The 21,911-nt window shown below is 34.7% G+C and overlaps 1 protein-coding gene across 14 annotated transcripts in view; it reads right to left on the bottom strand.

Moving 5' to 3' along the window:
* LOC123551935 (uncharacterized) overlaps positions 1 to 21,911 on the bottom strand; it is a 98,882-nt gene that overhangs the window by 6,033 nt on the left and 70,938 nt on the right. For 9 of the 14 annotated variants that reach the window (XM_053541490.1, XM_045341243.2, XM_053541493.1 and 6 more), the window contains 13 exons: positions 18,129 to 18,221; positions 16,896 to 17,726; positions 15,644 to 15,797; positions 14,317 to 14,392; positions 13,375 to 13,608; positions 12,743 to 12,899; positions 11,543 to 11,623; positions 7,436 to 7,633; positions 6,970 to 7,066; positions 4,763 to 6,373; positions 3,069 to 3,279; positions 2,672 to 2,728; positions 264 to 308 (listed from right to left, as the gene is read on the bottom strand). In XM_053541490.1, coding sequence (XP_053397465.1) covers positions 264 to 308; positions 2,672 to 2,728; positions 3,069 to 3,279; positions 4,763 to 6,373; positions 6,970 to 7,066; positions 7,436 to 7,633; positions 11,543 to 11,623; positions 12,743 to 12,899; positions 13,375 to 13,608; positions 14,317 to 14,392; positions 15,644 to 15,797; positions 16,896 to 17,726; positions 18,129 to 18,221 — 3,845 coding nt within the window. Of the gene's footprint in view, positions 1 to 263; positions 309 to 2,671; positions 2,729 to 3,068; positions 3,280 to 3,778; positions 3,872 to 4,762; positions 6,374 to 6,969; positions 7,067 to 7,435; positions 7,634 to 11,542; positions 11,624 to 12,742; positions 12,900 to 13,374; positions 13,609 to 14,316; positions 14,393 to 15,643; positions 15,798 to 16,895; positions 17,727 to 18,128; positions 18,222 to 21,911 lie in introns of those variants that run through there. The other 5 variants (XM_053541496.1, XM_053541495.1, XM_053541492.1 and 2 more) reach the window with 5 other exon arrangements.

The following is a 21,911-nucleotide window of genomic DNA, read 5'->3' on the forward strand; positions in this document are numbered from 1 at the left end:
GCCAGTATGATGCTTACACTATAAAAAGTTTGTGCGAATGAAAATCTTGTTATATTGTCATTATATAGAATGTATAAAGTTTAAAGTTTTAGTAACACATTTAAGCAATCCATAATATAAAAATAAAAATATTAACGAGGAAAAAGTTGACTTTTTGTTAGCTTAGAATTAATGAAACCATAACAAAACAGCTTTAATTTAATATTTATATAGAATATTGTGTGAATAACAGAAAACCTAAACCAGAAACGAATGAAAATCACCGTATCTTGATGGTATAACTGTCCGCTTGTTTTGTACATCCAAAACTGCAAACACATTTCATAATGCTTAAATGTGATCTACGCTTTCTTAGGTTATGTTACATGATCTGGGCTAAATGCTAAAAATACTTTAAAATTGACTACCTATTGTCTAAAGCAGTTTGCTGCAAGCTTATTTTAGATGAAGCAACAATTCATTAAAGTATTTAAAATGTTAGACTCTCACAAACCAGGCCTTTCTAACAGTGAAAATTATTGCAGTAATACAACTGTTCATCACCTAATGGACAACATATCTGCAGTTATCTACAAGATAGGGCTAGGTTCACCTCAGTGAGTTACACATATTCCATTCTGATTTATATTTGTTTTGTCTCATTTTCTGCTTGTTTCTACTTCAAATAAACTCATCAGGAACCTGATTAACTTATACCTCTAGGCATATGTAAGTGACAATTTATAGCATACTGCACCCATGGCTTTATGGTAAGTGAATATACAGAAAACTGTCCTAATTATAGCATAAACACAAAAGCAAATCATATTGCATGAACAATATAACATAGCAGCTACAATTATGTAAATCTTCAAACATTTTCATTCTTAGTAAAAGCCTTACTTTTCTATTCTAGTAATTGCCACACACAGCCTTATAAAATCAGGCAAATGTTTCAAAACAAAAAGTACCTTAATTATTTCCCTGTCATAACCAAAAAAAGACAACATAAGGTTAAATAGTATTTCAGTACAAACATCTTCTTAGAACTGATTGTAAGCAAAGCTTTACATTGTAACAATATTTTTTCAGACAAACTAAAATTTCAGCTACTGTAATATAGCCTGTTACCCTCTTCAATAGTCTGTTACATTCTACTATAACTGATATTATTGTACCAAATCTCCTTACACACAAATATTATGTGATTTAATGACCTTGTATAGTTATGCTGTTAATCTTAGAAAATTTATATGAGAGCATATTTTGTAAGTATGCTACATTAGGAAATATTTTTTGCCTTAAATTCATTTTTTTTCTCCAATAAAATCTACAAAACACGACAGGAAAATTGTCTTATGTTGATATAATATTTGGGATTCCACTAACAAAGAATGTTATATAATTATATAATATACGATATTCTGGTAAAACACAACATACAGTACAAGGGAGACAACACAGAATATACAACAACCATAATGTATAGTAGTTCCCCAACAACAACTCACCGAACAAACATTTCCCATATATTTTATTCAGCTATAGATAACATATGACGTGAAAACATGAACTTATCTACAGAATAACTGTGGCGGCGATGAATACGGAATCTCGAACGGAACTGAAATATGATAATGAAAGATGTGAATGACTATTACAGGGTCAAACACAAGATGATGCAAGGGTGGTTAATAAATGCAAGGAGCCTAGGGACTGACTAGTATATTTATGTTTGCAGACAACTATAATTTACGGAAAACTACTTCCAAAATTTTGAAAAGCCTGCCCATATTCTGGTATATACCATTTACTCCAGATAATACCAATACTAACTATCTGGACAATGACTAGAAACTCTTTCTTAATCTTGCCTTCTGCAAGTTTACTGCATTTTATTAGTCAAGAGATGTGACCTGATATATTACAAAATTAATCTGGTTGGTAATTCAGTATCAAGTGATGGATTTTGTAGATGCATTAGTAATGTACAAATTTTGTAAATACGGAAGTAAAGGGTTGATGGTATTTGGAAAGATAAAGTTTTTACAGTTTGTTGTTGACTGGATACAAGACATACATTGTTTTGAAAATCCAAATTCTATCTTGAACGATATGGATTTCCTCAACAGCATATATCTTGTACCATGTTGCTAAATGAACATATAATCACACTAGGGATGAGGTTAACAATGATACGAAATATCAGGTTAATGCTGAAAGAGTTGATGATGATAATTTGAAGAATGGCTGTAAATTCGCATGAAAGAAAACATTTAAGACTTAAGGCAGCAATAATAGATGAAACACGGCTAACATATAAAGCAACAACATATAAAGCATCTACTGTAAGGATGTAAACACATGAGTATATCTGTCATATGCTATGCTATGAACTACAGTGAATCACAGATTGCTCAAGCACCCAAGACGTTCACATAGTCCCCATCTGTTTTCTTTATATTTGCTATATTTGCATTGCTCCAAGGCCTGGATACCTCAAGCCATTTGCTCATCCCACCAAGACCTCGAACAATTGGTGTTTTACTGTAGTAAATAACAGACCAGAAGTTTGTTGCTACCAATGGATAACACACCAATGCTTAAACAATGCATCAAGGACAGACATAATGCAAGGCATGCATGTATAGGTCAAGGTCACTAAGCAAATAAACATTTATAGTATACTTACAATATTTTGCTGTTTTCCAGTTACTGTTGAAGAAACTTTCTCGACTGTCAGGTTTTCCTGTAATATAATTAATGTTTATAATCCAAATTGTCACCTAACTATGCTCATTTTACATTAAATTATTGGGATATAATTTAAATCTAAAAATTCAAATACATGTATTTTAAATATATTTATCTTGGCTGAATATATTAGGGGGAAAATATGCCCTTCAGATCTGGACGACTGTAAAAATCTCTACTGAGTCATCTAGAAGAGACTGTACCACCAGTCTAAAATCTGCAGGCGGTAGCATCTGATTGGCTGAGCACAATTTTGAAACTATCTAAGTCTGAGACTGGTTACCAAACACACTTTAATACCTTAGAACCAGTCTATAACCTAAATAATATCTTACTGTTGATCCACTGCGTACAAGGTCTTCTTTCTTAGATGGTAGGATGCCGTGAAATGATGCATGTCGTTTAATGTTGCTAGAGGAGGATGGGGCGGGGGATGTTTTACTAGAGTCCATGATAACAGGGCTGTGATCTTGACGATGTGATGATGATGAAGATGACGTCTGCTCAGACATTTTTACAGGAACTCCTCGGTGATCAGACGCAGTCCTGCAGGAAAAGGAAGCAAGTTAAATAATTATATTTAATTCATTAATTCAAAGAAAAGGATCAAATTAAAAAGAAAGTCCATTTAAGTTACGATAAAATTGGAAATTATACTGATCTAATGAACAGGTACAAAAATTATAGAAATACTACTACAGGAGGTCAATAATTTCAACAACGAATATTTACCTAGCAGTAACACTACACCTTAAATTTGTGATATCAATTTAATTTATTAAACTGTCAAACCACACACACACACATACACATAAAACATGAAATGCAAGTGCCCAAGTCCACCATATATGAGTGCAATGCTAAAATATATCCCCATTTTCTAATTAAAGCATCAAATGTTACAACCGTTCTCATAAAAAATTAACATTAAACTTCCTTTCAATCACGTACATTATGCACAATGCTTTTCCCAAAAAACTGGTGTGCAACCTTACACATCAGTGAGTGTGCATGTTATCCCCATGTACCATGTGTAAATGTTTACCATGTTAGAATGACAAGTACATGTATATACATCCACCATTAGGACAGTTTATCCAGATGGAACAAGCTTAGATGCTTACTCAGTGTCTGTGGGCTAAAAGTGGAACATTCACACACATAAATAAATCTAACCCCTTTGCTCAGTAATTACTCATATCAAATGTAAACCATAATACCCATTCCAACTCCTCAGACAAAATCCCCTTGCTCAATATCTGACCAAGGCGGACACAATCCCCACTTTGATTTTGTTGAATAAAAATGTGACGAGTTTCATGTTTTATATATTACATTTGAACAAACATTGGTAAAAGATTTGATGCTGAATGAACAGTATGTAGTTCAGCCTGAAAAATTTCAATTATTTTAGCTACACTTTCTGAGGTCATTGAACATTTTAATGATATGTTCTCAATGCAAATAGGCTTGACAGAAATCTTTCAAAAGTGCAAAATTATACAACTTTACAGATACATTAATGTGAATAAAATGTAAGATTTCTTCTTCTAACAAATTTACATCTGTCAGTGCAATTACCTGGTCGACTGACTTTCCAATTACCTTATGACCCTCTACATTGAAGTCTTACTGCCAAACTGGCACACCCCTACTGTCCTAATGAAGTCAAAATTTCCTCAGCTCATTGCCAAGATCTTGGTCTTTAAACCCAGCAAAAGCAACGGTAACAAAATATTCCTTTCAAAGTGATCTTGATAATTTGGTTTAAAATATGCTCTGTGACTTGGCGGCAGGTGATCTAAATAACCTAGTGACAGATGGGCTTCAAAACCTTAATGCAGACAATTCTGATAAACTTGTTACAGACTTAAAACCAGTCCTGGCTATAGGTCAATTTTGAAATTATGATTTGAAATTTATTTTTCTTCATTTGACTGACATGTAAGAATACTTTACAAAACGGTGCAAACAGTTCCCAGATCAACTGAATGTTTACAATTATAGATAGTAGAGTTATAAAGCATACCTTCTGTGTGTTCTATATGATGGTCTGGCAACTTGTTGACTGTCATCTGAGTGTGCCCCAGAGGAATCACTTTGTAATGTACCCTGACCCGCTGCAACTTCACTACTATCACTGTCCCCACTTGTTTTCCGCGGTGGATCTTTTGTTTCTCCTGATTTACGCTTGTATTTTGTAGTTTGCAAGGATTCTTCTTGTGACTTTGAGAAATTTTGTAATTTTTGCAATAATTTTGCCACAATGCCAGTATTTCCAGGATTTGTACTTGAATTTTTGGTGTCCATATCAAGTTGACGTGCTGCTGATGAACTTGATGGTATCTCACTCTCAGAACACGTTGAACTTGTGCGTCTTCTCTCAGATCCTGTTGGAGAATATCTTTCTGTTGGACTGCTTTTGTAATCATGCGAGGATCTGGTAGACAGATTTTCCAGACTGGAATATTTGCTGTCTCTGCGGGGTATCTGAGGTGGCAGGTCACTGGTGCTGCTATCTACCTGACTCTGTGTCAGTGTTGCTGTTGACGATGCTGTACTTCCCGTACTCTGACCTACACGTCCAGAAAACCTTTGTTCTAGTAAATCTGCCATTGGCATTCTGCGTCTGTCTCCTGCATTTACAGATGATCGTGACTCAGACACGTCACTCTGTGCCGGGCTGGATGGTCTGCTGCCAGATCCATGCCGCCTTCGCCCATCAATTACCGGCACACCCTGACTTCCTGCAGTAGGACTGATTTTTGCACTATTTCTTTTACTAGTACTATCACTTCTATGAAGACTACCAGTGTCACTGTCCTCACGAGACGTATCTTTCACTGAGGTGTCTTTTTTTCTATGACGACGTACCGATGGACTTTCTGTCCCACTAAGATTTCTCTCACCAGCACTATCAATATTTCTACTTAAAATAATTGCACTTGATACAGATGATCCACTGTCGGATATATCGCCACGTGTCTCAGACTTTTCGTTTTTCATATCACGACTACGTCTTCTCCGATGACCTTTAACATTGTCTTCCTTGGTGTCAACACTGTTGTCAATGTCAAGAGATTTGCCACCTGTGCTTAAGGCAAGTATAGAATTTTGGCTATCAATAGTAAATGTAGATGACAAACTTTGTTGAGAGTCTGCTATTTGCTCACTTTTACTTCTGCTATCAAAACTAAACCCCTGAGATTCCTGTGCTTGATGTTTTGGTGATCGTAACACCGGACTTTGTGGTGTTTCCTTCGGTTTCAAATTTTCCTCTCTATTCTGATAATCTTTGCTTGGAGTTCTACGATGTTTGTGCATTCTCGGCTGTGTCATTATACCCTCAGCCTCAAGTTCCATCTTTGATGGTGGTCGCTCGGTTGTATTTTCTGACGGTTTATGACTAGAAATTGTTCTCTCCTGCTTGGACGATCTCGGAGACTTTGTTTTACGACTTTTTCTTGAGTCTTTTCTATGAGGAACTCTGCGTTCACTACTAGTTGATTCACGATCACTGTCATATGACCGATTACTATCGCTACTTGATGACCTTCGACGTGACCCCTTAGAAAGTGCTGCCATGACAATATCAGAACTGTTTGACTCCCCAAGATCTGACACTGCTCTCACATATATCCTAAAATGATATAAATGTAGGAATAAGCAGTCTGAAGAAGTGAAGTCAATATGACCAATGAACACAGATCACATTTAACAGCTCTTACTTGTCATGAATTGCTTGTACAATTTTTTTCTTGTATTACATTTAGAGATTTACTTGAAATAACTTATTTATTTGCTTTCAAGTTTCATATTTCATCTTGGGTATATAATTAAAGGATGTCTTCAGTCAAAATTACTTATATGTATGTCTACAACACTGTATATAACAATAAATAAAATCATTACAAAATGGTTTGCTGGAAACAAAGATGTTAATATAAATAATTATTTTATACCTTTAGAAACAAAACTGAACAAGGCAGAAGTCTTTTACCCATGCAAATATTAGTTAGAAGCATCCATAATAGTCAATTACCAGCCATCTTTATCTTTATCAGCTTGCCACGTTTCAAATCAATTACCAGAAGCATGTATAATAACCAATTTTGACTCTCTGCATGCCATACCAATAACCAGAACATTTAAATATATAACAACTCCTAAATCTACATGAACACTTGGCCCCAATGTTGATTTTCATAAAGCAGTGCTCAAATATACTATACATACTTGTATGTCAGAGATGGATCCAGTCCTTCTATCAGTGCTTTCTGTTTGGTTCCAGCTATCATTGCCTTTGGTTTGTCATTCACAAAAACTCTATATCCTAAAATATTCCACAATGTTACGAAATATTAAACTGAAAGATCTGTCAGTATGTAGAAATACTAATTTGAGAGATACAGAACTGAATTCAAAACTTTAAAATCTGTCAATTTTATATACAAGAACTCTAAAAAGTCTATATAGTACAATAAGAGCTGTCACAGGACAGCAACACTAACTACTCAAAAGCCTTGTCACTAATAATGAAATCAGGCAACAATTTTGAATTAGGTTACAATGCTTAATAAGCACCCCTTTTAAGAGTTAATGGTACTATCCCAATTGAAAGATGGAAAAGTTCATTACAGAAATTTAGCAGGGTAAGGGTTAATGGAAAATTTCTGGACAAAGTGTAGCTTAGATATCTTACCAAGCAGAGGTTTACTGACTTCCTTTCCTTCACTGTCCAGTATTTTAGAGGCTTGCCACCTCAGAACCAGGGCTGATAGTCCCCGATTCTCCAGTCTGAGACCCCGGGGTGGGGTAGGAAACCCAGGTTGCGGCACTGACTTGAAGTAGGTCTCCTCTTCCTCCGAGGGGTAGGGTGACAAGGAGTGTGGCACTGCACCTGAAGGTCAACAATACATACTGAAAATATTTCACAACAGTTTACGTTTGTAATACCGGATCAAATGGGTCCGAAAACTCTCATGAAGCGAGGTCAGAAAAGCTCAGTGTCAAAGTTATAGCTTCTATAAACAGCTAATGTGCAAACAAGTAACTTAGTGTCTGTATTCATTTTTAACCTTGTTAAGTACATACAAAGATGAATTGCAAAATTTAAAGTAAACATAAATACACATGAATGCCGATCAAAAATATAAGTGGCATTATATTATACCTATATTGAACTGTTTACACTTGGTCTTACAACGTATCAAAGAGAAAAATTTCAATGCAGTGACGTCAACTAAAATATCACACAGCTATACAGGAGGTATTTCTTATAATCTCTTAATCTCTTATAATTGAAAACCTGATATTTACAAGCTTATTTTGCAGCAAGCATTTGGGTGCCTGCGTTAATTATACTTTATGTACTTCTTTGTGAAGTACAAACAGCTGTCTAAATATAGCACTGGGAGTCACAATCTGGTTCAGCATAACAAGGATAAGCATTTCAAAATTTTACGTATCATGAACGATAATCTCTACACATTAATAGTGAAAAGAAAATCTGTAAAATTCATTCACACGCACTACCTATAAGCACTGATACACAATTACACAGCATCTATTGTTATATATTGTCATATTCTATCTGGCAACCCAGTAGTCTACACTATGGATCTGGCATACAAAATCAAGGTGTGCAGAGACCTTCAAATTTACATTCTAACATAATACTGATGCTAATTGTTTGTTTAAAAACAGCATTATTTTGACTGAATACAAGTTAATGATTTTCAGCACTACCCATATAGACTCATACCTGTGTTTACTGGGCTCAGGCATATACAAACTGGCCTATTAAAATCACCTGTAGGTCTGGACTTAAAACAGATATCCACTATCATCACTCCCCTGACAATGAGTTCCCCTGACAGAGGACCAAGTAAGCATTCCAAGATCATGAGTCTGAGCACTGTTGCAGTAAACCCAGGTACTTTATACTTTGTCTATAAATTACAGATATTATTATGAATGATAATGAATTTTTAGTGCTACTCTATATTCTGTATATACATAAACCCTGGTTTAGAAAGTCATAGTTGTGTTAGTTAAAATACAGATGAAACAGCTCCAATTTCTGGTTACTGTAAAAACACATATTTTCCCTGGGTCAAAATTTTGCGGATTTGAAATTTTGAGAATGTTCGCAAGGTTTAGTATTCACGAAGTTGTAAAAATGGTATCCTACTTGAATTTGAATTGTACTGATGGTGAACATGTACGCAAGGATTAATTTTCACGATATGTAGGGCCTCGCGAATAACGAAATTTAAACCCTCGCAAGAATTTCTGCTTTTACAGTATCCAAAAGGAATTTTTCAAGTCCCATAAGTTAAATTCTATATATTGTGATATATCCCTTGAACCATTTTTAAACTGAATTCCTGTTATATAACAACAAGAGCATCGCCTTGCGGGTGCAGATGCTCATCTGATTTTTTTGTCTCTGTATAACAGAAATATTGTCCTACCCATGATTTTCTAAGTCCAAAAGGGGTCATAATTCTTGCAAAAAGCAATGCAGAGTTACGGTACTTGCTATGCAGTCAACTTTTAATGGCGAATAACTGCTCCAAGTTTTAAAGCAATAGCTTTGACCGTTATGGAGAAAAGCTGACCTAAACGCAAAAGTTAACCAAGAAATCTGATATTTTCTAAGTCCAAAATGGGCCATAATTCTTGCAAAAAGCTGGATGGAGTTACACTTCTTGCTGTACAGAGTCAGCTATTGATGGTGAATAAGTGTTGCAAGTTTTAAAGCAAAAGCTTTGATAGTTTAGAAGAAAAGTTGACCTAAACATAAAACTTAACCAAGAAATCTGATATTTTCTAAGTCCAATAGGAGCCATAATTCTTGCAAAAAGCAGGATGGAGTTATGCTTCTTGCTGTACAGAGTCAGCTATTGATGGTGAACAAGTGTTATATTATTATTATTATTATACCAGATTTATATAGCGCCCTTTTCATGATCAATTTCACGTTCAAAGGCGCTTTACATAGTTCAAATGCAGCCACACAGGGCGCATAATTCATCCTCTACTAGTACAGACACAGAGCGATCTGACCAGAGGGACAAGTGTTGCAAGTTTCAAAGCAATAGCTTTAATAGTTTATGAGAAAAGCTGACCTAAACATAAAACTTAACCAGGCAATGCCAATGCCAATCAAGTGATGACAATAACTCATCATTTTTTTTCTTCAAAAAATCAGATGAGCTAAAAATAAAATGGCTGGTCCCTTAGGATTTGCAATACCGAGTTTCAACTGCATAACTACAATACTACAACTATTATTGAAAGGCAGGCTTCTAAATCGATAAAAATGAAATACTTTCATAAAACAGAAAAAACTTTTCCAAAATAAATATTTGCAAAACTGTTGCATGGAATGAATATGGCAAAATCTAAAACATGCATCATTTATGTACCAACAATCTGCCGTAAATGAAGGCAATAAATAATAACATAACATGCTTGTCAAGAACTGGGATTATACTTCATGTAAAATTTTCCATTATTTCGACAGCCCTTGGAGATTGCCACATAGTTTGCTATTTGGACCAAATGTTGAAAAACAATTATTGAATATATGATGTAATACCCCAGTCACACATACGCAGATAGGTATGTCTAGCCATGGATAGAAACGTAGTAATCCGTACCAATCTGTACGAATTGATACATATTACTACTTTAAGGTACGGCTCAGGTACGGATCGATACGAATTACTACGTTTCTATCTGTGGCTAGACGTAGCTATCCGCACCGTATGTGTGACTGTGGTATAAGTGTCTGCATTGGGTTTAATACATGTTTGCATTATGCCATTCCAAAGACATTTTCTTTCACATAACTTAGCATCTGGCATTAAAATAAATCCATGTGGTATACAAGGGCTACAGAAACAACAAACATTTGGTACCAGGATAAGCAACCATCAACCAGGGTGGGGGGAGGGGGGTGGGGTAACAGAATTCTAGTTAAGCATGCAAAACTAAATAACTAAAGTGTTGAACAGATGCAATTTAAACCAGTAGTTCACATGATCAATCTCAAAAACTGATATCTATATGACATGACATTAACAATTCTACATGTAAAGTTTTGTTTTTATTCCATTTTGTAACTCAATGAACATGAAGAACATTTTAAAACAGTGTTCCATTTTCCCCTCAGAACCTTAGCCCATATTCATAAACATTCGAGTCTAAAAAAATAGAATCAAAACACAAAATATTTAATTTTTTATAATTTTTATATTTATACTAAATTCATACCAGTGAAATTTTGCTGAGCTGTCTGTATGTGGGAAAGGCACAATAAAATTTGAACTATTTTCACTATTTCAGAGTAAAAAGAACTTAGCGACATAAAGTCAAACCCTAAATTTCATACTTAAAACTATTGATGAATATTGGCCCCCGATTTGTATTGCTCTATGATTGACAAGTCCTATATTTTTACGATTTGTATGATTCAGTATTTTAGAAAAATAAAGCTTATTATGTTTGACAAACAGTTTTTGAAAGGCTGAATGCATCAGTTCCATACATTGATCATTCAAGACTTTTATGATATATACTTGCCATATGCAACCCTTGCCTTTCAAAAAAGTAAAAAAAAAAATAGCATGTGTCTTTTTCTTGGGAACCTACATTCAGAAAGATATGTAAAACAAAAATCTTGAATGCTCAATTCTAAGCATGCAGGTCTAGAAATAAATAACACAAAAGTTGAAAAACTAAAATGCAGTGTCTATATATAAGAAGAGATAACTATACGGGCACGATAGTCACGTCTTACCCCAATGAGAACCCGAGTCATAATCCGAGATCTCAAACTCATCAAAATCTCCCGTCACCAAAATATCCTCCTCGTCAAATTCTGTGCAGAAATATACTTATGTATAACAAAAATACTATAAAAATCTATACACCAGGATTATCAATTAAACAAAATAATGAATTTAACACCCTACAAAGTTTACACTCTTGTGCATTGAATAATAAACACATAAATATGACCTTTTTAGTGTTGAATAAAAAACAGATCCATTTTATTTCACCTGTTGGAGATGAGGTTAATCGGACATCAGTGATATGAAAAACACATTTCCCACCAATATTAAATTCAAATTCTGAAGAAAAAAAAAATGCTCTAAATACCAACACAGATTCATTTCTGAAATTCAAAAGGCTTGTTTATAGTTATTTCCATTCACATAGTGAATCCATTTTAGATTATTCAGCACTTTGTCCACCCCCATTCAGGTGAATATAAACAGATCTTTCACTCACAATTCAAGAAAAACTTCTCTGATACATATTTTACAACAATGGCAAAATACATATAGTTATTGGTTTTTTTTTTCCAAAAATGATCTAAACAACCCAAGCAGTAAATATCAAATTAATACATTTTATACATCAATCAAATTATATTGCTTCTGTCAATGAGAAAAACTAAATTTAGATCCATGAACATAATAAAGAGTAATTACTTTTAGAGCCCAAACACTACAAAGTGGTCTATGGAATGACTAACGAGTCTACTAGCTATAGAATGATAGAGTATAGATTGTGATATAGTATGAAATGACTACAATAATGTTGGTAGTGAAATAACTTCTACGAAAATGTTCAATTAAGACACAACAACTTGATTTAAACTGGATTATAATCTGACATAATTAAGTGCTTCAGTTTGTGAGACAATACCTTCAGTATATAATTGAAACCATAGTACAGCTATATCAATGAAGTCTTTTTTTGGAGAATTAACAAGATTTACAGATTGAAAATTAAATAAAAATATTCTATTTTTATATTTCCATCAATAAAATGATCCTACCTAAAATATCATAAATAAATCTAAAATGCAAATGAAGTACAATCAAATTAAAGGTATTGTCTCAATGCTGTTTTAATCAGGACCCCAAACTTCACAACCATAGCTAACACTCTGCACACCTGTGTCATCATTATACTGTTTATAGTGACCTACCTCTGGTTATGTTCCCTGTAGTACTCAAACTAGACATGGACTGAGTAGAACGAGGTGTGACCGGCAGGGAACCAGATACAGAACCTTGCATGGATGCTCCAGAACTCTGTAGAACTATACTAGACACAGACTTCAATGCTTCTTGTAACTGGCTCACCTGTAGAAACACAAAAACAATTCCTAGGCCGTTCTTCATACATAAAAAAGAATCCCTAATTGTAAAATCCTTGCTGGTGGGACCTCCTGAGAGAATACCAACACAATAGCATCTCTCTCTAGATCTGGGTCTAAGATTATAAACCAGAGTAGGGAGATAAGTCTCAAAAACTCCAGTATCTGGCTGCTTCTACAGACATTTTTGAAACTGACCAATGACAAAGCAGCAGTACAAGACTGACCTCCAATCTCAGCTGAATGACCTTTGACCCAGTTCTTTAATTCAGAACAATAACCACTGTGCAATACTGGTTTTCACTACTAATGATTTACTTTACATGCCTACTTGAAAATCACAGATTTTGAAAAAAAAATATCTACAATGGAACATTTACCAAAATTGTCCAGTTTAAATATTGAGTAAGGCAGGAATGTTTTGCCAGTTAAGAAGGGCTGTCATCTACTCTTGTATTTACCTGTGACTGAAGGTTAAGACATGTTTTCTCGAGTTCTCGCTGTTTGCTTGTATCTACTGTGGACTGAGTTCCCATCGTGTCTCCCATACGATGTATCATCTCTGCACGTGCTAACGTGTTCTGTATCTCCAAACTAGAGTTGTAAGAGTTACAATCATGCTCGCGTTTAATCTCAGGTGACACAAATGACTGGGACTGTAATACTTCGCTCTTCCAACTTTGCAACGATTGCACCTAAAATATACAATGAGATGGCTCACATACGCTATATCTGCTGGAGTTAGACGTCTGCTGAGACAATCGCACTGTCTGACTTGATAATAATACTGTCTGCAGTTATTTGCTGAGCTTTTATTAAAAATCTAACAGATTAATCAGGCTTCATTTCAAATTAGTTTAAGTAGCAAAGTCAATTTGTACTTGCTTTTTATCAATCAATAAGTATGATTGCAATATGAATATTTCTGTGGTTAACAACGGAGAAATGAGTCTATCAGCTCTTAAGTGTCAAAACAAAAACCAGAAAAGTTTTTATACAGTCAAATACAAGTAGAGACAAGAAAAAAACAATGTATCTCTTCCTGCTACACAGTAAAACATAAATAGCATTGAAAAAGTTGAGATGATTAAAGTGATTATTATCCCTGAAATATTGCTTCTCAAAGGAAGTAAGGGTCCTTAACTCTGCAATACTTGGACCGAAACTGCATAAAAAGTCAGACACATTTACACTTCATGGTGATCTCATAGTAATACTTTTTAATATAAGGAATTGCCAATGTCTTCTGTATACCCACTCAACTCCCTCTGAATGGTTACAGAATATTGGAGAATGATACTGGATGAACAGATCACAGTGAAACTCAAACATAAACATTTGCCAACTAAAACGAGTAAAGTTGTAAGACACTTGCTGGTTATACAAGCATATTAATAGCATACCTCTCTCCAGAGCTGTCTGATAGCTTCAAGCTGCAAAGTTCTCAGCTGACGCTCCTGGTCATACAATTGTCTCTGTCTGAAACCACGCAACATTCATATGTTAATACATAACATCAAATAACTTCCTTAATAAATGTTAAATATATTAAAGACAGCTAATATACCAATAAACAAAACAGAATTGACAATCTATACATACTGTTGCCATTAAAATGGTACATACAAACTTCGTTTGCTCGAATTCTGAACATCTTAACACCACCCTTTGCTGTCGGAGTCGGACCTCAGAAAATTAGAACACTGAAAATTCGGACTCTTGAGCTTGACCAACAGTTGCAACAAACGTTTTAACATGCATTTCACACATCTTCTCCTGAACATACAAGACAGGTGCCAAATATTTGCATCAACAGACTCTTATGAGGAAGTCGCCTCTTGTTAATTACACTGATCGACAGGTGGTTAACATTGGGTAATTTTTACAGCTTGTGAGATACACAGTCTCAGTAAAATTAAGAAAAGCATTTTGTATATTATGTCAATTTCTAATAGTTTATGTGCTACAGATATACTGTATATTGATTACTGTCTAAATGCTGTACACAAATATACCTTTTAAGAAATAAAGAAGCCGTTATCATTGAAAAAACTTGAAATACATGTACCATTTACTGTTTTGATATAAAGGAGGCTGTGTCAACTTGGCACCGAATATACATCCCAGTAGTCAACCAGGTACAAAATGTTGTGAAGTTACCATATACACCCTAAATCTTAGGACACTCACAATTATTTTTCAAAACTGTATCCCATATCAAATTTTTATCATTACCATGCGGGACACGGCTGGTTCTGCCTTTGCGACCAGTGTAGATCATGATCAGCCTGAACATCTGTGCAGCCTGATCATGATCTGCACTGTTCAAAATTCAACCAATACCTTTTTGGTAAGCACCCCTTTTAACAGTTAATGGTACTGTCCAAATTGGAAGATGGACAAGTTCATTATAGAAATTTAGAATGGTGAGGGTTAAAAACATTCATGAGCTAAATGTATAGATACATCAAACTTGTTTACAGTGAGTCATCGATATTACAGCTTCTTGTCTGGGAGGAAATCGTGAAAAGGAAACCAGAAACCTTTAGAATAGAACACCTGCTACTTTCTTGCTTAATGGCCTGGAAATTGATCTAGAATTTTAAGCAACCACTTTGTAGGAATCAATGCTTGAACCTAGACAAACCTGATCCAATTTCATTTTCTTCTGATCAATATATTGGAAATAAAATACAAAATCTACAATGGACAGACAAGACCAGTGCATACTTGTCTAGTTCTGTACGCAGCACCACTATATGTTCCTCAGCTCTCCGTGCTCGAATTTCTCGACGGACACGTACTGCATCCACATTATGCTCTCGAGTGTAGTAACCTCGCCAAAAACTCTGTATCTTAGTGGCTGCATGAAGGGCTCTCACATCTGGTAATGACAAAAGTTTGAATTCATTATAACATCCCCAAGAACCTTTCTCTACTGCTAAGATTTTACAACAAATACACACATCAAACTCAGAGCACTATTTACATAGAAGCACAGAGTGTTGTACTTACTTGTCTTTACCATGATAATTTGTTTATTTTTGACAATTTGATATTTTTACTTTGAATCAAGAAACAAATTGTTTCAGCTAATTATTCCATTAATCTTACCAAGACTGAAAACATTCCTTTTAATAGATAAGTTTGTTGACATAGTTATACTTTTCAAATATTTACAATCACTCTGTCATGAGGCTGGACTATAAACTATAGAAAAATGTAAACAATTACCTTAGACTTATCATTACAAAATTAAAAGTAAAATTTGAGAAAAACTAAACACGGAAGTGTCAATGAGAGGGATTTCATCATTATTTACAAGGAGTACAAACAGGAAATGTAGAGACATTTTTTTTTTTTAAAAATCTGCTTAAAGACACTGCTTTACTAATATTTGCTATCAGTTTATCAAAGTAAATAAATGTGAATTGTGCAGATTTACAGAAGTGTAGACTTCCTCTACAAGTAAATAACCGAGGCCTTGACAAAGTTTCTAACAATCATTTAACATTACTACAACATAATTTGAACATACTCTCAAAACAATATCTTTAACAGACATATTTAACCTTGAATATCACCTAAAGTAAATATTTGTTTACTAGGAAATGATGTCTCCTTCAAGACATAAAACTTGTGTTTTCTTCCAGTAATGGAATGTCTTTCCCTTTTAGAGAGAAAAAACATCATTTCCAACCAGCAAAAGCCTATAATCTCTACAGGTCTCATTAAAACATTACTTTTATGAGGAGTGAAGATTGAAAGTGAACGTGTGCAAAGTGCTGATTAAAGTAAAACACAGTCATAAAGGACACTACAATGCTAGAGTCAAATAAGGAGAAAATACAGCTTATTGCTAAATCAAAATGCTTATGTAAAATGTTTGTTTAACTTTTTATCTACAAAATAATTCACAAATTTTGAAAAAAAATATGATCAGCTGCATTTTCTCTGAGTTAAGACAGTGAAAACCACACACCTTCTGCAAGCACCGCATCACTTGTGGGTCGTGAGTAAATTCCAGAGTCACGTAAACTATTGTCATGATCACGTTTATTATCACTTTTGTTTAATCGGTCGGAACCAATTACTTTTTCTGGAATGGTTTTAATAGTTTTACCCTTGTTACGTGAATCACTCTCAGCAGTCGCAGGGCGACGTGAAGCAGAATATTTACCAGGAACGTATTCCGACTGAGTTCGTGACACAGTAGATTTAGTTGCCACGGGAATAGAAGTTTTATTTCCTGAGTGTGAATGAACAGAATCGTGTCTATCCTTTTTTCTATCCATGGTTTTTGAACTTTTTGAATCCTCACGATTAGATCTCGAGGAAGTCTTACGCGCTTTCTTTGCAGCAGCGTCTCTTATAAGACTTAACTCTTTGGATGAAAAATGTTCAACATTCTCTTTTGGCAAATCATCCATTTGTGAAGTATCTTGGCTTGTATCACAATCCACTGCCTGCGCAGTTGGTGGAACTTTTTTCTTAATGCCCACAACAGGTTCATTTCCCGACATTTGTGGTTGTGAAGCATGAAAGTCTGGTTTAAATAAGCCTTTAAACAATTCTGGATTCATCGGTTTAATAGGTCGTTTATCGTAAGCGTCATATTTGTTATCGCCAATGGCAGTAGCTGGACGGTTTTCTCCTCGAGACAGGATGTCAAGGACATGCTGTGTTATAGGTCCGGAGAACATGTTGTTTGAGGGTGCGGTCATGGGTCGAGCAGGTGTGATTGGAGATTTGCCTACTGGGATGTATGTTGACTCAGAATCCAGCAAACTCGATGTACTTCGCTTCTCATAATCTGAAATATAGAAAAGAATACTTTCTACTCACTTAAAACTGGAATACAGACATAAGCAACTATTTCTGTTACTATATTATATATAGAAGCTGGTTTTCAAAATACGTGAAAAATGTTTATTTTCAAAGTATTTAGAGACTTATTGACAAACAAATGAGGAAATAATTCAACTACCTTTTTCACATTCAACAGTTTTAAATATATAGGAGGGTTTATAAACAAATACTCCAAATTTATTAATTGAGGTTTTGCATATACCAACACAGTGTAAGTTCATATAAGTATGCCAGTTTTTTTAGGACAGAGAAAACTATCTTTTGTTGCTAAAACCTTGTCTTTTGTACAAACAGCTTCAAGCTTCAATGTAAACAGATCATTCAACAACAAGAAACATCTGATTACCTTCTGAAGTGACATCTTGAACTGATAGATCATTGATATGCTGACCTGTTGATCTGTCGTAAGACTGACTTGGCACAGAACTGACAGAATTCTCTGAAATACAGCAAGATTGCAAATTAATAACATGATAAATTACGTAACAAATACCAGCTCCTAATTTTTATATAATCATTCTGATTCTGGGTAAATGGACACCAATTTCATCTAATGTATGTATTTAGAAAAAAAAATGTTTAAAATGTAGCTACTGTTAAGGTAACTAAGCTGTATCAATCTACAGATTGGCTAGCAAACAAAATAAATGAAAAACAAAATCTCCGGCTGGGTAAAATTCAAGCCAGTTGACCCTCAAACTGAACACAGATATAATGACTTTGAATGTAGGACAAAATCCCCTCTTGATAAAATCCACCCTGCTCAATTTGTCCAAGGCGGACAAAATCTCCCCTTTTATAAAGTTGAATAAAAATTCTAATATCAAAAAGAAGATTGAAAGAAATAAACAAGAGCACTGCCTTGCAGGTGCAGATGCTCATTTGATTTTTTTTTGTCTCTGTATAATAGAAATATTGTCCTACCCGTGTGTTTTTATGATATTTTCCAAGTCCAAAAGGGGCCACAATTCTTGCAAAAAGCAGGATGGAGTTATGCTTCTTTCTGTACAGATTCAGCTTTTGAGGTAAACAAGTGTTGCAAGTGTTAAAGCAATTGATAGTTAAGGAGAAAAGTTGACCTAAACACAAAATTTAACCAAGAAATCTGATTTTCTAAGTCCAAAAGGGGCCTAATTCTCGCAAAAAGCAATGCAGAGTTATGGTACTTGCTGTGCAGAGTCAGCTTTTTATGGCGAATAACTGTTTCAAGTTTTAAAGCAATAACTTTGACCGTTAAGGAGAAAACTTGACCTAAACGCAAAACTTAACCAAGAAATCTGATATTTTTTAAGTCCAAAAGGGGCCATAATTCTTGCAAAAAGCAGGATGGAGTTATGATTCTTGCTGTACAGAGTCAGCTATTGATGGTGAACAATTGTTGCAAGTTTTATAGCAATACCTTTGATAGTTTAGGAGAAAAGCTGACCTAAACATAAAACTTAACCAGGCAATGACTTTTTTTTATCAAAACATTTGATGAGCTAAAAATCACATTTTTTAATATGACAGATATAATTTTTTAAACGAAATAAAGTGAAAATCTGGATAGAATTGAAACAAGGAGCTGTGTTCAATAAACGCTTGATGCCCCCGGTGGCATCCTTGTCGATACAAAGCAACCTTAGTCCAATTCGAGGTCAAGTTCAAGGTCAAAATGAGGTCAGGTGATGTCTGAAGATGAGGAATGGTCACAGGTTACATCTGCATTAGTATCAAGTCATTCTAGTGAGGGGTATTGATGCTAGACAAAATGGTCCCATCTGGTTAACCTCGTACGGACAAACGGACAAACAGACGAACGGACAGACAGGACAATCACTATATGCCTCCCTCATCAGTAGATGCCGCGGGCATAAAAATCAAAGGGCAGATTTTGCCCACCATGTTCAAACTAAATAGAAGGGATTTTATCTGTACCACAAAGACTTTCTCACTTAAATTTTCTGATGGCATATTAATTTCCAATATGCTGGGTTTTATTTTCACAGTTTTTTCCTCATCTGAATGCTTAAAGTTATTAATGTTATTTTACTCGTTAAATAACAATAGAAAACTAGCAGCATGGACTCGGCATATTTACATATGCTAACAACAGATGGAGTTTACAACTGAAGCGACATGTTATGTCAACATCGTACCTAGGTATTTGTTTAATGAACATTGATTTTGACCAACAAAAAAGGTACTAATACAAACAGAACAAACATTGTAGTACCTAAACAATCCGCGATCAATCTATTGACGGAAATGGTGACACTCTAGTCATTAGCAAAACTGTTTGTATTTTATTACTTTATCATCAATACGACCATGGAAGACTGGCAATATTACACGCAACTTAATTATTGAATGCTTCTTACAATACCGAGAAATCATTTGTGATTTTCAGCAGATGCGTAGAAAATATTATGACAGAAGAATGCAATATGATGTATGGGCACACGATGGGTCCAGGTATTGCATGGTAGGTCCAGGCATTGCATTATGGGCCTAGGTGTTGCATGATGAGTCCAGGTATTGCATTATGGATCTATACATTGCATGATGGGTCGATGGGTCTAGGTACTGCAAGATGCGTCCAGGTATTGTCTCATCAGTTCAAGTATTGCATGATGGGCTCAGGTATTGCATGATAGGTTCAGGTATTGCATAATGAATCTAAGTATTGCATGACTGGTTCAGGTACTACATGATGAGTCCAGGTATTGTATGATGGGTCCAGGTATTGCATAATGAATCTAAGTATTGCATGATGGGTCCAGGGATGGGTCCAGGTATTGCATGATGGGTCCAGGTATTGCATGATGGGTCCGGGTATTACATGATTGGTTCAGGAACTGCATAATGAGTCTAATTATTGCATGATATGTTCAGATATTCCATGATGGGTCCAAATACTGTAAGACAGGTTCAGGTATTGCATGATGGATCCAGGTATTGCATGATGGGACTGGGTATTACATGATTGGTTCAGGAATTGCAGAATGAGTCTAATTATTGCATGGTATGTTTAGATATTCCATGATGGGTCCAAGTACTGTAAGATAGGTTCAGGTATTGCATGATGGGTTCAGGTATTACACAAATGGTCCAGGTATTAAATGACGGTCGAAGTATTTGCATGATTGTTTCATGTAATGCATATCAGGTTCAGGTATTGCATCATGGGTCCCTGTGATGCATTTAGACTACATAGTTTCACTAATGGTAAACATGCACAGACAGGGTCTAATAGAATCGTGTTGAATTTACAGCCGAAATAAGTCTATTTTTTCATTATTATACTTGTAATAAAAAATATGCTTAACAGGCACTTATATTCAGTAAGTCAGGGAAATTTGTCATGAAAAAAAAATAAAGCCCATCTACTCTGAAATTTGTAGTAACATGTTTTTGATGGTTTTTATATTGCATAATAACCCTCGTCTGATAACCTTGAATCTACAATTTACTCAATACGCTAACCTTCACAACTTTCAAATCTGTCAAACTTTAATTAAAAACAACTTGTAATATCCGGAGATAAGATTTCATATCCAGACATGTCTACTATCAAAACAAACTTTTTTGCAATAGTAAACACAATAAATGATTTGGTAACTCATTCAAATATATAGACAGGTAATTGTGAAAAACGATCATGTTTCGATAAGCGTACTATGTTTGAACTAAATTCTATATTGCGTTGTAAACCTTGTCATTTATCATTCATACAATAGGAGATAATAACTATTTCATCTTAAATAAGATCTAAATAAGATCTAAATAAACTGAAATAAAAAAAAACAAACTTGTAAATATTAGACATTAATACTGCTTAGTAGCATAACAATCACACACAGATCAGTAATAGTACTGAATAGAAACTGGGTTAATTCACCAGTAGTTAAATTGGTTATCCTTGGGTTCAGAAATCTCCTCAATGGGCTTATACTTGACTGAAATTATCTGAAGGCCTAATGATTAATGTCTGAAATAGAATGTCAAAATGATGAAAGAATCGTTTAGATTAATCATAAAAGGTCTTAAAGTCAAAACACAGACCGTCTAACTGAGCTATATTAAATGTACTACTGTTCTGATTTAAACTGACACATCTTAAATTATATTTTTCTTTTGTTTTTCTATG

Source organism: Mercenaria mercenaria, chromosome 4, assembly GCF_021730395.1.
Source record: "Mercenaria mercenaria strain notata chromosome 4, MADL_Memer_1, whole genome shotgun sequence".
In the NCBI taxonomy this organism is placed as follows: domain Eukaryota; kingdom Metazoa; phylum Mollusca; class Bivalvia; order Venerida; family Veneridae; genus Mercenaria; species Mercenaria mercenaria.